This window comes from Ochotona princeps, chromosome 5, assembly GCF_030435755.1.
Source record: "Ochotona princeps isolate mOchPri1 chromosome 5, mOchPri1.hap1, whole genome shotgun sequence".
Lineage (NCBI taxonomy): Eukaryota > Metazoa > Chordata > Mammalia > Lagomorpha > Ochotonidae > Ochotona > Ochotona princeps.
Genome location: NC_080836.1, coordinates 77,260,234 through 77,274,280, shown reverse-complemented (window position 1 = coordinate 77,274,280; position 14,047 = coordinate 77,260,234). Strand labels below are relative to the sequence as shown.

At 41.7% G+C, this 14,047-nt stretch overlaps 1 protein-coding gene and 1 non-coding gene across 2 annotated transcripts in view; both read right to left on the bottom strand.

The window, feature by feature from the left end:
• NOP58 (NOP58 ribonucleoprotein) overlaps positions 1-14,047 on the bottom strand; it is a 32,917-nt gene that overhangs the window by 8,463 nt on the left and 10,407 nt on the right. Inside the window, exons 4-9 of the mRNA XM_058664866.1 lie at positions 8,602-8,723; positions 4,961-5,097; positions 2,683-2,747; positions 1,348-1,482; positions 610-755; positions 33-159 (exon numbers count right to left, since the gene is read on the bottom strand). Coding sequence (XP_058520849.1) covers positions 33-159; positions 610-755; positions 1,348-1,482; positions 2,683-2,747; positions 4,961-5,097; positions 8,602-8,723 — 732 coding nt within the window. The remainder of the gene's footprint in view (positions 1-32; positions 160-609; positions 756-1,347; positions 1,483-2,682; positions 2,748-4,960; positions 5,098-8,601; positions 8,724-14,047) is intronic.
• On the bottom strand, positions 467-552 carry LOC118757971 (small nucleolar RNA SNORD11B). The gene has a single exon (XR_004995472.1). It is a non-coding gene; the product is annotated as a small nucleolar RNA SNORD11B (small nucleolar RNA).

The window sequence follows — 14,047 nt, the reverse complement described above, 5'->3', positions numbered from 1 at the left end:
CTTATATTTATAAATCACATGAAAAACATCACCTGCATGAGCAATAAGCCGTGCTCCAACTAATTCCCCAACCATGACTGTGACATTGGGTGCAATGGCCATCATACGATTCTGTAGATATTCATAGAGCTGGGTTCTATATTCAGAGATTTCAATTACCTAGTACAGAGAATAAAGAAGTCACAAATAAGGAAAAAAAATATCAAATCAAAGACCAGCTGCTCAACACTGGGTAGATTTACTCTTGATTCCAATCTTCAATAATTTCCTCAATATTGCTCTTAATGTTTCAAAACTCCAAAGGTTAGACACTGAGTCATTATTTCTAGGATTTTTGTATATAGCACAGGCTATACCAAAAAAATAAGCCTTATTTCCTTGAATGGCAATAGATTCTTGATTAATAGCTGATGCTTATACAAATTATGTTATTTTATCTCTCCCTGTCTTTGTCTACTTGAAACTAAGATGGCTTCAGATGAGGTAGTGACTGAACACCCTCATATTTAGATTATCAGGTGAACCCAAGTGGGAGAATCATCATCGCCATCAGAAAATTAGTATTACAGAGTTGGTAGCACTACTAGATTTTCTACAGGGATAACTGACCTGGGTGCAAAGATGCAGAATGTTGCAAATATCTTCTTCTGAAACTTCTGTTCCCATAGATATTTCTGCAGCTGCTTTCACTTCAGCTTCAACTTCCTCTGGGAGCAGTTCAGAAAGTGTAGCAGAAGCATAGTTCTTCCTATCGCCTATAGTGTTTGCAGAGGATGAAGGAGAATCACTCTTCAACAAATTATATAAAATCCGCCACAATATTCAAAAGAAAAAGTAGAGATAAGCCAATAAAAAGGATGCCTAAACAAAACAAAAAGTGAACAAGTTTGCCCTGGTATTGTACTTAGGTAAAGGCTTTCCTTCAGAGACAAAAATCTTCCCCCATCTTCATTGGAAAAAATAACTAGAGATTAAGACATAATACCCGATAAGAATTGAAACTGAAAAACTGAAAAAGAGAATTTTGGACTGAAAGTGGGGCTGGTCATGCTCAGGATTTGCTCAGGTCCACAGCTCCCTCTCTTAGTGACTAACATTCCTCAGCTGACATTCAAAACCAACAAAAACATCCAAATTAGTGAACCTCTGTTGCACAACCTACCAAAAGGCAAGTTAGAAATCACCGTGTTTCTAAAGTCTAAGTCATTAAATGCTTACATCTCCCAAACACAAAGAATGTGTAAAAGACCCTGGGAATTTCATGAAAAATCTACTTTAATTCATTTTTTAGGATTCAATCAAATTCAGTTCGTTTTAGTGCCTTAAGAAAATACACAAATTACTCACCAACTTTCTGTAAACACTTGCAGTACGTCAAATTATCTGAAATAATTTTTCCTAATTCAGGGAAATGCCAGCCATACCATTCTCTACATCGCATAATATAGTTATTTAGTTCTTTATCCAAGTCATCCAACAAAGCTGTAGATTAAAACAACAGGTGTTAAAGGACAATACTACTGTAACAATATTGGGCAAATCAGGGAAGGGGGGATGAGGTTGTGGAAGGAAGAAATCCCAGAGCCAAGTTTTTGGTTTTGCCTGATCACCTGGCTGTCACCTGGCTGTTATAAACTCTACTGCTATGAACACAGGTATAGTAACTCAGAATCCCCGATTTAACCTCTTGCAAGGAGAGGGGAGAGCCTTGCGGCTCCTTTGCGTCTCATCCAGCTGGATGGCTCAGTATTTGGATTCATGTCAATCAGAGTGAGTTCTGGACTCCAGATTTCAGCAAGTCCAGTACAGCCCATTGTGTCCATTTAGGGAGTGAATCAGCACACAGAAGATCTCACCCAATCTCTCTGCCTTTTAAATAAATAAGAAACACTCTTGATTGTTGTCTACGGCCATACCACCCTGAACACATCTGATCTCGGAAGCTAAGCAGGGTCAGGCCTGGTTAGTACTTGGATGGGAGAAAAACTCTTATGGGAACATATTTAAAGAGGAGAGATTTGCCAGCATACAACTTTTACAATTGGGAAACTGAGAACAAAAATGTTCCTGAAAATCACTGGATAGGATAATAACCCTTCACAGAGCCAAGTGGCAAAAAGAGAATACATAACAATACAATCTCACTGTTGTGATATTTTCATAGAAAAAAAAGCGGCCTATAGGTTAATGTGATTCACATTACCTCTAGTCAAATTATGGCTAGTTTACTCTATGTAGTTGCAGTGTTTCTCAAATTTGCTTCCATTCATTTTCTACATATTCTAGCTAATTTTTTTGAAGATTTATTTTATTGCAAAGACAACCCAGATACATGGAGAGAAAGATCTTCCATTCACTGGTTCACTCCCTAAATGGCGTCATTGGCCAGAATTGAGCTAATCCAAAGCTAGGAGTCAGAAGGTCTTGGTTCATCCTCTCCTGATTTTTCAGGTTACAAGCAGGGACACAGAAGGGAAGTGGAGCAGCTGAGACATTAACAGGAATTCATGCAGGATCCCAGTGCTTTCAAGGTGAGGATTAGCCACTGAGCCATCGCACCCAGCCCTGTTCTTAGCACTATCTTAAGAGATACAGTTTCAATTTAAAACAAAAAAGATAGTTTCAATAATAAGAAAATTCCACGAAGATAAGCAGATTAGATTTTTCATATTTCATACTTACAAATAGCCTGAACAATCATTGTGTCCACTTTATCAGCACTAAATTTCAATCTATACCGAGACAGGCTATAAACAGAAAATAGCAAATCATTAAGACAGTATTAAGGAAAAGCATTCCCTTGAGAGTATCTCAGCATACCAGAATCACACCTTTTTTGCTTTTTCTTAAAATGTTTGTAATGCAATGTATTTGGTCTCCCATTGTTTTGAGTGGAAAAATGTGAATGAGCTTTTGCTTTCACAGTTTAATAATAAATATTCATCTACAAAAAAAGTGTCTTTTATTTTTAAAACAACTCAAATCCTACCCTGTGGATGGGTGTTTACATGTTAGTGGGGATGCCCACTGAGCTTGAGTCCTAGCTCTGACATTTATTACAGCTACCTGCTACACAGCCTGGGAGTCCACAGGTGATGGCTCCACTATTTGTCTTCCGGATGCCCAAGTGGGAGGCATGGATTGAGTTCTGGGCTCTTGATCTCAGCCTGGTCCAGCCAGGTTGTAATAAGCATTTGGGAGAATGAAGCACGCTGGTCTCTGGATACTTTTCAAACTACATTGTGTTAGTTTTCTAATTAGAAAGATTCACTAAGTAAGAAGTATGTTACCAAAATTTCAAAATATACATCCTGCTAGATCTTGCATTTCTTTATAAATAAAAAAATAAATACGTATTTATTTTTATTCAAAAGATTTACAGGGAGAAGGAAAGACAAAAGAGGGAAAAGATCCTACTGGTTCACTCCCCAAATGGCCAAAATTGGGAATAAGGAGCTTCTTCCAAGTCTCCCACATTGGTACAGGTTCCTAAATAACTGGGACAACCTCCACTGGTTTCCAATGTAGTAAGTAGGGAGCTGGATGGGAAGTGGAGCAGCCAGGACATGAACTGTTATGCACATGGCATATTGGCACCTGAAGGCCTGTTGAGCTAGCCACTAGCCTGTATTTCTGCAACATTCAGTTTGTGTATGAATAACAAACTAATTGATGATTTTTTTTTCCTGCATATTGATGCTTTATGTCACCTTAACTGTAGCACTCTAACATCCAGAAACAATATTGTGAGTACTTTTGGGATACTTGTAGGAGCTGTCCATGTTCACTAATATCCTTGACCTTGCCCCACAAGATGTTATTGGCTGATCAATTCTACCTCCATTTTGGGTCATTATCAAATGTTGTGAAGGAAACATGACTGCGGTGATTGAACCAATCAATCTCAACTCTGGATTTTGAGTTTTCCTAATTGCAATGCCTACTACAATGTTCTTCCTGACCTTTGTATATTCTGCTCTTATCTCTGCAACGCAGCAATTTCAGTTCCTTTCATCAGTTTGTGCTTATCTTTACATTTACAGGTATACAGCTTTGTTTACCATAACATTTATTCATTCATTGCACAGTAGACAGAAAGAGCTGTCATTTCCAAGCTTACTCCTGCAATGCCGATAATGGTCCATCAGGCAAAGGCTGGGAGCTATACCCACACCTCCACGTGAGCGGCAGAAACCCAGTTCTACAAGCCATAACCACTGCTTCCCAGGCTTGGCACTGGCAAGAAGCTGCAGTCAGGAGCCAGGCTGTACTGCTTTGAAGCAGTCTGCCCTTAGCTTTTCACTTTCATCACAAAGCCTGTCATTTTTGGTACAAACACACAGAATACCAAGCTTTTCATGAAAAGCCACATGTATTTCATAGCAAAGTAGTAATGCCGGTTCCAAGGGAAATTCGAACTTAGTAGGGACAGTTTTGGGAATTCTACACTAAGCTTTGAGTGCAGGTCCATGTGTGGATCCCGACTAGCTACACAGATCTTGGCCATCAGCTACTTAATAAGGTTGGTGCAGATTTAATACTTAGAGATATCTTTAGTTCAATGCCTAATACATTTTTTGGATTAAAAAAACCTTTAATTTCGGGCCCGGTGTGGTGACCTAGCAGCTAAAGTTCTCGCCTTGAACATGCCAGGATCCCATATGGGGGCTGGTCGTACAAATCATGGCAGCTCCACTTCCCATCCAGCTCCCTGCTTGTGGCCTGGGAAAGCAGTGGAGGATGGCCCAAAGACTTGGGACTCTGCACTCACCTGGGAGACCTGGAAGAGGTTCCTGGCTCCTGGCTTTGGTTAGGCACAGCAGCGGCTGTTGTGGTCACTTGGGGAGTGAATCACTGGACGGAAGATCTTCCTGTCTCTCCTCCTCTCTGTATATCTGTCTTTCCAATAAAAATAAAATATATCTAAACAAACAAATCTGTAATATCTAGTAATTCTTACCTGTGAGCCAATCCAAGACACATAGCTGCCATTTCACGTGGTTCTACCCCAGGGATTAACCCATCCATTTGTGAACGAATTCCTCTCATGAGTTCATTAACAACAGGGCTGTGGATACAGCTGAGATTCAACTTTTCCTACAATAACAAAAACATCTCTTTTTAAAAATTTGCTGGAATTACCAGATAAACACTTGATTTCTGTTTGACAAAATTGTAGCTTCCAATGGGTCTCTACAAGGACACATATAAGTTCCCCGGAAGACACCTTGAGTATACGAACCAGGCTACAAAAGAACATGCCCACCAGTGTTGTGCCATAGCATGTTAAACTTCACCTGCAACCGCGGCACCCTTTATGGACAGAGCTGTTCCATTCCAACCCAGTTCCCTGCTAATGCACCCGAGAAAGCAGCAGAAGATGGCCAACGTCTCTCACATGGGAGACTCAGAAGCAGCTCATGGTTCCTGACTTAAGTTGGTCCCATCCCCCAGCATTGTGGTCATTTTGGAAGCGAATCAGTAGATTAAGACAGATCTCTCTTCTTCCAGCTTTTAAGTAGGTGAAAATAAATGAATACCTAATTAAAAAATACTTCACACATGAAATATTTACAAAGAACTACTTATAAGATTACTAAATGGGAAAAAAACAAAGTTATTAAATCAGTAAGATTCAAATAACAGGCTCCTTCTCTGCAATACAGCATCCCTTAATTATTTCCAAAATTACACACATGGTAACATATACACATTGATCACATTTATAAGTTGAAAAATTATTTAACACGCAGTTGCAGAGGCAGGCAGGGAGATGTCCCATCTGCTGATTGCCTCCAAAGGGTGGACCACAGCCAGGGCCAAGCCAGGTAGAAACCTGGAGTCTGGAGTTCCATCTGGATTTTCTAGCTGAGTGCAGAAGCCTAAGCATCAGGCCATCCATCTTCTGCTGCCTTCCCAGACACACCAGCGGGGAACTGGGTGGGAAATCGAGCAACTGGGATGCAAACAGGTGCCGAGACGGAATGCTGTTGTTTTAGGCAAGTTTAACCCACTCTACCACAACCCTATATAAGAGTATTTAAGATTTAAATAGTTTAATTTCACTTTATGTATACAAAAGACATGCAAATTATACTTTTCACTATGCTTAAGAACAATATTTAGCAGTTCATAAATTCTTACACAAATCATAAGCATACTTTTAAAACTGAGAAGTTGCAAAGAAAAAAGTTGGATACCACAAACTCACCATTCAGCAACATATCTTTCTGTAACTGTGTTTAACACACACATACACATTCACTCTAGCACTAATATCTAAATTACATTCTCAGACTTTGTTACTCTTGTACATAACGTATATATGCTGCACTGAATTTGGAATTAGAATGTTTTAGTTCATACAATACTTAAAGAGGTCTGCTTTCTTTCTAAAATGCTAACGGTTGAGCTGTAGCAGAAATACGTGGAGCTTTTCATCTCATCTACGAACATTTCAAAGAGTATAGAGAAAAGATCATCACAGAACATCTTAGTGCTTGACAGTATCAAAAGTAATTTACTCAATGACCGCATGGGAGACCAGGAGAGGGCTCCTGGCTCCTGGCTCCGGATCAGATGAGCTCAGCCCTGGCCATTGCAGCCACTTAGGGAGTGAAATCAGTGAACAGATCTTCCTCTCTGTATATATGACTTTCCATTAAAAATAATAAATCATAAAAAAAAAAAAAGTAACACTTTAGGCACAGTGGATTACACCGTTGTTTACAAAGCCAGCATCCCATGTTTGCTGGTTTGAATCCCGGTTGTTCCACTTCCAGATCAACTTCCTGGTCTGTCATTGCAACCGTTCAGGGAGTGGAACTAATGCATGAAAGGCTGGCCCCTCTGTCTTATGTCTAACTTATCATAACCTCTTAGCATACTGTTGCCACTTCACACTTTTTTCCTATCTAAAGAGACCAACAGCATAATCCTTACCTACACGAAACAAGAGGTACTGTACTATGTTGTACCTCTTATACCTGCTAGTATATTCTCTAATTACTACATATCAAACTATGACAACTGGCCCTGGAACTGTTTTGCTTGTCCCAATAGGCAATTTCTGTCTTTTTCACTCTTACTTTATCTCTAGGAACTACACTATCTTATAACGCTTCTTTTTCTTTTTAGAAGCTTCATTTATTGACTAACTTATAGGAAAGGCAGATATACAGATAGGAGAAACACTGAGAAAGCTCTCTCACCCACTGCTTCACTCCCAAAATGGCCACAACAGTCAGAACTGAGCCAATCTGAAGCCAAGAACTGGAGCCAGGAGATTATTTCGGATCTTCCCCTTGCAGGTGCAGAATCCCAAGGCTTTGGGCCATCCTGGACTGCTTTCCCCGGGCATAAATAGGGAGCTGGGTGGGAAATGGAGCAGCTGGGATACAAACCAGCACTCATATGGGTTGTTGTTGATTGTAAGATGAGGATTTAACCACTGAGACAGCATGCCGGGCCATCTAATAAAGTTTCTAAACATTTACATTAGACAGTTGGAGATTAGCACTGTCCCATAACAGGTTCACATCCTGGCTACTCCATCCTAACTAGCTTCTGGCTAACATGCCTGGTAGAACAGAAGGTGGCCAAGTCCCTGCCAGCACATGGAGGAGACTTGGATGGTGTTTCAGTAGCTGTGGCCATGTGGGATGGAAAGCAAGCCTGCATGGAGATCTGTCGCTCTATTAGTCACAGGCACATCAGTACGGCTAAGTTTCTGTTCCAGTACTACTTCCAACCTAGCTTCCTGTTAACACACACCCTAGAAGGCAGCAGTGACGGTGGAGCCTGCCACCCATATGCAGACCCTGATGAAATCCCCACTCTTGTGTTTGGTCTGCCCCAGGCCTAAATGTAAATCAGTGGATGGAAGACCCTCCTCTCTACGCCTTCCAAAAGAATTAGCAAAAATCACAACCTTCCTTTAAAAGGGGGGGAGGGGCCTCAGTTCAATTTTTGTTGGGAGATAAAAACATGTCTAAACAAAAATACATGATATAAATATGTTAACAAATCATATAACGGGGATAAGGGTGGAAAAATGCAACCTAGTTTTTTTTTCTTTTTAATTTGTATTGGAAAGTCAGATAAACAGAGAGGAAGAACTTCCGTCTAATGATCCACTCCTCAAATGGCTGCAATGGCTAGAGCTGAGCCAATCCAAAGGAGCCAGGAGCTTCTTCCAGGTCTCCCACACGAGTGCAGGATCCCAAGGATTTGGGCCATCCTCGACTGCTTTCCCAAGCCACAAGCAGGGAGCTGGATTGAAAGTGGGGCTGCCAGGATTAGAACCGGCGCCCATATGGGATCCTGGCACATGCAAGGCAAGGACTTTAGCCACTAAGCTATTGCGCCAGGCCTGAAAGGTAGCTTTTTAAAATCATCTTTTGCTTTCTTTTATTTTCCAGAATGAATAAGCATAATTATATGCTTCATTCTGCTTATTTTAGTGGAAATCAATTCTTGTGTATCCTAAAAGAGAAAAAACAAGGATGAAGGTTTATGATAAGCAGTCAATTACAAAGACAAAACTTTCAAGTCAGTTGTACAAGAGCTCTAACAGGCCTGAAAGAAAAACCACAATTTTACCTTTATGACCCCTCCCAGCTTAGCATCAGCTACAGCCAGAGGCTCGTGCGCTTCTTTTACTATTTTCTTCAGAACTTTCTTCAGCTGCTTATTGATTTTGCCCTCCATCAAAGCTGTGAATGCTTTTCAGGAAAAAAAAAAAAAAAAAAGAAACAAGAGTTTAACTGTGAGGGCTTATCTTAAATTGAAAAAAATAATAAGCTATGCAGACATCATCAAAAATGGCTCCCTTTGAAAAGGCCAAAATTTACATTGCTTCTGAAACATGTAAAGGTGTATGCTATACAATCTCCACTGATCTTCCACCCTTGTTTCTTCACCAGACCCTGGGGTGAAAAGCAAACTCAGGCTTCCTTCCGCTGGGCTAAACAAAACCTGATGGTCTCAGAGAATCACAAACTGTTAGAAATAATCTACTCAAAGAAGACAGACTGGCTTTCCTATGTCACTTCAGATTGACTGGCTTGATGCTCTAGATCGTGAAACATGCTAAAATATGAAAATCAGCAAATGGGAGTGAGCTCTTCCAGAGTGTTCTAGAGGCTTATCTATAAATCTCCAACAAAGACGAGTTGTAAACCTCCAGTGATCAACAATGTACTAACTTATACCTCTCATTCTTCCTTAGAGCAACCATTTCTTCCATTTTCTGAACTTTCATCTGGGGTTAACATTTGTCTGGCTTCTGGTAGAGGTTAAAATATGCCTGGCAGGAAGAAAAGTCATAACTTGTGAGGTAATTTGTGTTTTATAAGCCTAGGACATGAGGAACTCAAGGTAGGTAACCCACATAGGTGGCCTGGACCCAAGTACTTGAGCTATCATCATTGCATCCTAGGGTGCAAATTAGCAAGAAGAAAGACTGCAAGTTGGGCCCGGCAGCGTGGCCTAGCGCCTAAAGTCCTCGCCTTGAACACGCCCCGGGATCCCATATGGGCGCCGGTTCTACTCCTGGCAGCTCCACTTCCCATCCAGCTCCCTGCTTGTGGCCTGGGAAAGCAGTCGAGGATGGCCCAAAGCCTTGGGACCCTGCACCCACGTGGGAGACCTGGAAGAGGTTCCTGGTTCCGGGCTTCGGATCAGCACGCATCGGCCCGGTGCGGCTCACTTGGGGAGTGAAACGTCGGATGGAAGATCTTCCTCTCTGTCTCTCCTCCTCTCTGTATATTCCAATAATAATAAATCTTTAAAACAAACAAATAAATAAATAAATAAAAAGACTGCAAGTAGAGCCAGGACTCAAATCAAGCACTCCCCGCCACGTAACATGTGAGTATTCTAAGTAGTACCTTAACTACCACACCAAATGCATGCTCGAAAAATTAAAGTTTTAAAATTCAACTTCTTGCTCATTGTTCTTAATCTCCAGTATCATCTATGGACTACGTCAGCCAGTGAATTCTGGAGAGATTTCGTCGTGCTTGGAATGGTGAGATTGGCAGCAATTAAGAACTGTTCACCAAAACAACTTAGGCAGTGTCCTCGGAGCATGCCCCACATTGGGAACCCTGGGATGGTTGGGGTGTGGGGTGGGGCTTCTCTCTTTATCTCACCCGCTTACCCCAGAAAAAAAAGAGAGAATGTGGAAACAATGGTTCTAACCACTTTCCTGTAGCCCTTGACCTTTTTTTGTCCTAATCAATTATGGAAAGGTTATAAAAATAAAATAATTTAAAAATAAACTGTTCTTTTTAAAAATGTATTTTTTAAACATAAAATTTCTACTCTATATCCTTTCTTACATTTATACTTTTTCTTCCTTTAAAATCATTTTTTTTCGTATTTAATGTCTCCCAAGACACAATATGATAGACCAGCCCTGAGAAAGGTATATTTTTGAAACGGAATAATAATAAATATATTTCCTTTAAAAAATAGTTAATTGGGCCCGGTGGCGTGGCCTAGCGGCTAAAGTCCTCGCCTTGAAAGCCCCAGGATCCCATATGGGTGCCAGTTCTAATCCCGGCAGCTCCACTTCCCATCCAGCTCCCTGCTTGTGGCCTGGGAAAGCAGTCGAGGACAGCCCAATGCATTGGGACCCTGTACCCGTGTGGGAGACCCGGAAGAGGTTCCAGGTTCCCGGCTTCGGATCGGCGCTTATTGGCCCGTTGCGGCTCACTTGGGGAGTGAATCATCAGACGGAAGATCTTCCTCTCTGTCTCTCCTCCTCTCTGTATATCTGGCTGTAATAAAAAAAATGAATAAATCTTTAAAAAAAAGAAGTACAGTGAGGACTCAAAATAAACTTCTCCACATAAATGGCAAATGAATTCCAGCCACTAAGAGCCATTCTTGACAAAACACGCTCAGATTCTTCCCAAAACTACATGGATGAAGTCATGTACCAAGCCAACTACTGCTACTTTGGTTTTATCATGTCCCAACTGCCATATAGAAGAAACAGGAAGTTGATTCCTACGAAAGAACTCTGCCCTCTTAGTGATGCTCAATTTTATGGCACAAACAGGAACACGTACTACAAAGGTTTCTATTAGATTTCTGAAAGAGCTCAGTACTTCTCATTTCTACTGTTAGAAGCTAAGGTTCTGACTATGATACAACCTCTACCTTCATGAAACTTAAGATGAGGTGGTTTGACTTAAAATTCTCACCTAGTTTGTATTTTCCCATTTACCTGCTTCATAGAACACAAAAAAGTTACAAAGGGGAATTCAATGATTCAGATCTCATGGCATTATGTCAAGGATTAAATGACAACCATGAAGTGATAAGCACAAATCTGACAACAATATGTGAATGATACAGGCGTTATTAATACTAACTTGTGAGTGCTTGGCACAGAACACTGACTCACTGCAGAGCACCTGGTTTTACTTCTGGCTCTTCTATCATTTTTCCCCTCTCTACTATCAATCTAGCTTCCTGCTCACGTCCATCCTGGGAGGCTGCAAAGGACATTGGTAATATCTCCAGTCCCTGGCATCCACACGGGGCTCTGTGTTTCTGGCTTTTGCTTGGCCTATCCTTTAGGGGAAGTGGATGCAGGTTCTTTTTCGTCTGCCTTTCAAACACCATGAAAGAAAATAAGTAAATAAATGCATACATGCAACAAAAAATCCCACTTCACGAATAAACTCTCGTTCATCTTCACATTTTTTAAAAAGATTAATTTTTTTTAAATTAGAAAGTCAGATATACAGAGAGGAGGAGAGACACAAAGAAAGATCTTCAGTTCATTGATTCAATCCCCAAGTGGCTACAACAGCCAGAGCTGCGCTGATCCAAAGTGAGGAGACAGGAGACTCTTCCAGGTCTCAAGGCTTTGGGCCGACCTCGATTGCTTTCCCAGGCCACAAGCAGAGAGCTGGAAGGGAAGTAGGGCCACCGGGATTAGAACCAGCACCCATATGGGATCCCAGTGCGTGCAAGGCGAAACTTTAGTTATTAGGCTACTGTGCCAACTTATTTTCTTTTCTTTTCTTTTTTTTTTAAAGATTTATTTTATTTTTATTACAAAGTCAGATTGAGGAGAGACAGAGAGGAGGTGGAGCTGCCGGGATTAGAACCAGCGGTCATATGGGATCAAGGCAAGGACGTTAGCCACTAGGCCACGCTGCCAAGCCCGCCGGGACCTATTTTCAACATAAAATGATTGGTCTAAAATATCTTCAATGGGGAATGGCATTGTGGTACAAGTAAAGCTCCTGGTTCCAATGCTGGTATCCCATAGCGTACTAGGGAAAGAAGTGGAAGATGACCCAAGTACGTGAGTCCCAGAGTCCAGGTCCTGGATTGGGCATGGCCCAGTCCAGGCTGTTGCAGCCATTTAGAGAATGAACCAACATAGGAAAGTTATTGGGCCTGGCCAGGTAGCCTAGCGGTTAAAATTCTCACCTTGCATGTCCTGCAATACCATATGGGTGCTGCTTCTAATCCCAGTGGCCCCATTTCTCATCCAGCTCCTGGCTTGAGGCCCAAAGCCTTGGGACCCTGCACTCGCATGGGAGACCTAGAGGAGGCTCCAGGCTTCAGATTGGCACAGCTCTGGTCACTGGGGCCAGCTGGGCAGTAAATCAATGGACATAAGATCTTCCTCTCTGTCTCTCCTTATCTCTGTATATCTGCTTTTCCAATAAATTAAATCAATTTTTAAAAAAAGTTATCAGGCCCTGCACGATAGCCTAGCGGTTAAAGTCCTCGCCTGGAACACGCCGGGATCCCATATGGGCACCAGTTCTAATCCCAGTGGCCCCACTTCCCATCCAGCTCCCTGCTTGTGGCCTGGGAAAGCAGTTGAACACAAGAGTCGAGCTTTGGGACCCTGCACTCGTGTGGGAGACTTGGAGGAGGTTCCTGGCTCCTGGCTCTGGATCGGCACAGTACCAGCCGTTGCTCTCACTTGGACGGAGGATATTCCTCTCTGTCTCTCTTCCTCACTGTATATCTTTGTAATGAAAAATAAATCTTAAAAAAAAAATAAAATAAATAAATGCATCTTTTAAAAAATATTTATCGGGGCTTGTGCCATGGAGTAATGGGTAAAGCATGTGACGCCAGGATGATATTCCACATGGGCGTCGGTTCAATACATTGCTGCTACACTTCCTGTCTAGCTCCTGCTATCCTGCTTGGTAAAGCAGCAGAGGAAGCCCACGTGTTTGCATCCCTGCACCTATGCAGGAGACCCAGAAGAAGCTGTTTTCTTCTGGCTTTGGACCAGCCCAGCTCCAGCCAATGGGCCATCTGGGGAGTCAAAGAGCAGGTGGAAGATCTGTCTCTCCTCTCTCTACCTTTCAAATCGATAATTAAATCTTCTTAAAAAAATCTTTCTCTGTTACTTCCTCCCTATCACTGCCTTTCAAATAAATTATAAATTATATATAATATATATAAGGTTTGTTTATTTATTGGAAAGTCAGATATACAGAGAGATGGAGAGACAGAGAGGAAAATTCCATCTGTTGATTACTCCCCAAGCAACTGCAATGGCCAGAGCTCAGCCAATCTGAAGCCAAGAGCCAGGAGCTTCTTCCAGGTCTCCCACGTGGGTGCAGGTTCCCAAGGGTTTGGGCCGTCCTCAACTGCTTTCCCAGGCCACAAGCAGGGAGCTGGATCGGAAGTGGGGCTGCCGGGATTAGAACTGGTGCCCATATAGGATCTTGACACATGCAAAGCAAGGACTTTCCCCACTAGGCTATTGTGCTGGACCCGTAAATTATATCTTTGAGAAGAAAGAAATGTCCCAAACAGAAGAAAAAGGAATTTACAACAGCCCAATTATCAGTGCTACAGCTCTTCAAAATTCCAGTTGTTCTTAATGTATTTCATGTAGACAGCACCCCCTACAGTTAAAACATGGCTTACACAATCATGCTTGTGATTTCACCCATACTTATTGCTCCTATGTGGCTGTAACTGCTGATGTATTGGTGAAGGAGCCCCAGATAATAATTTGTAAAGAAGAAACAGGCCCCATAATTGGGTC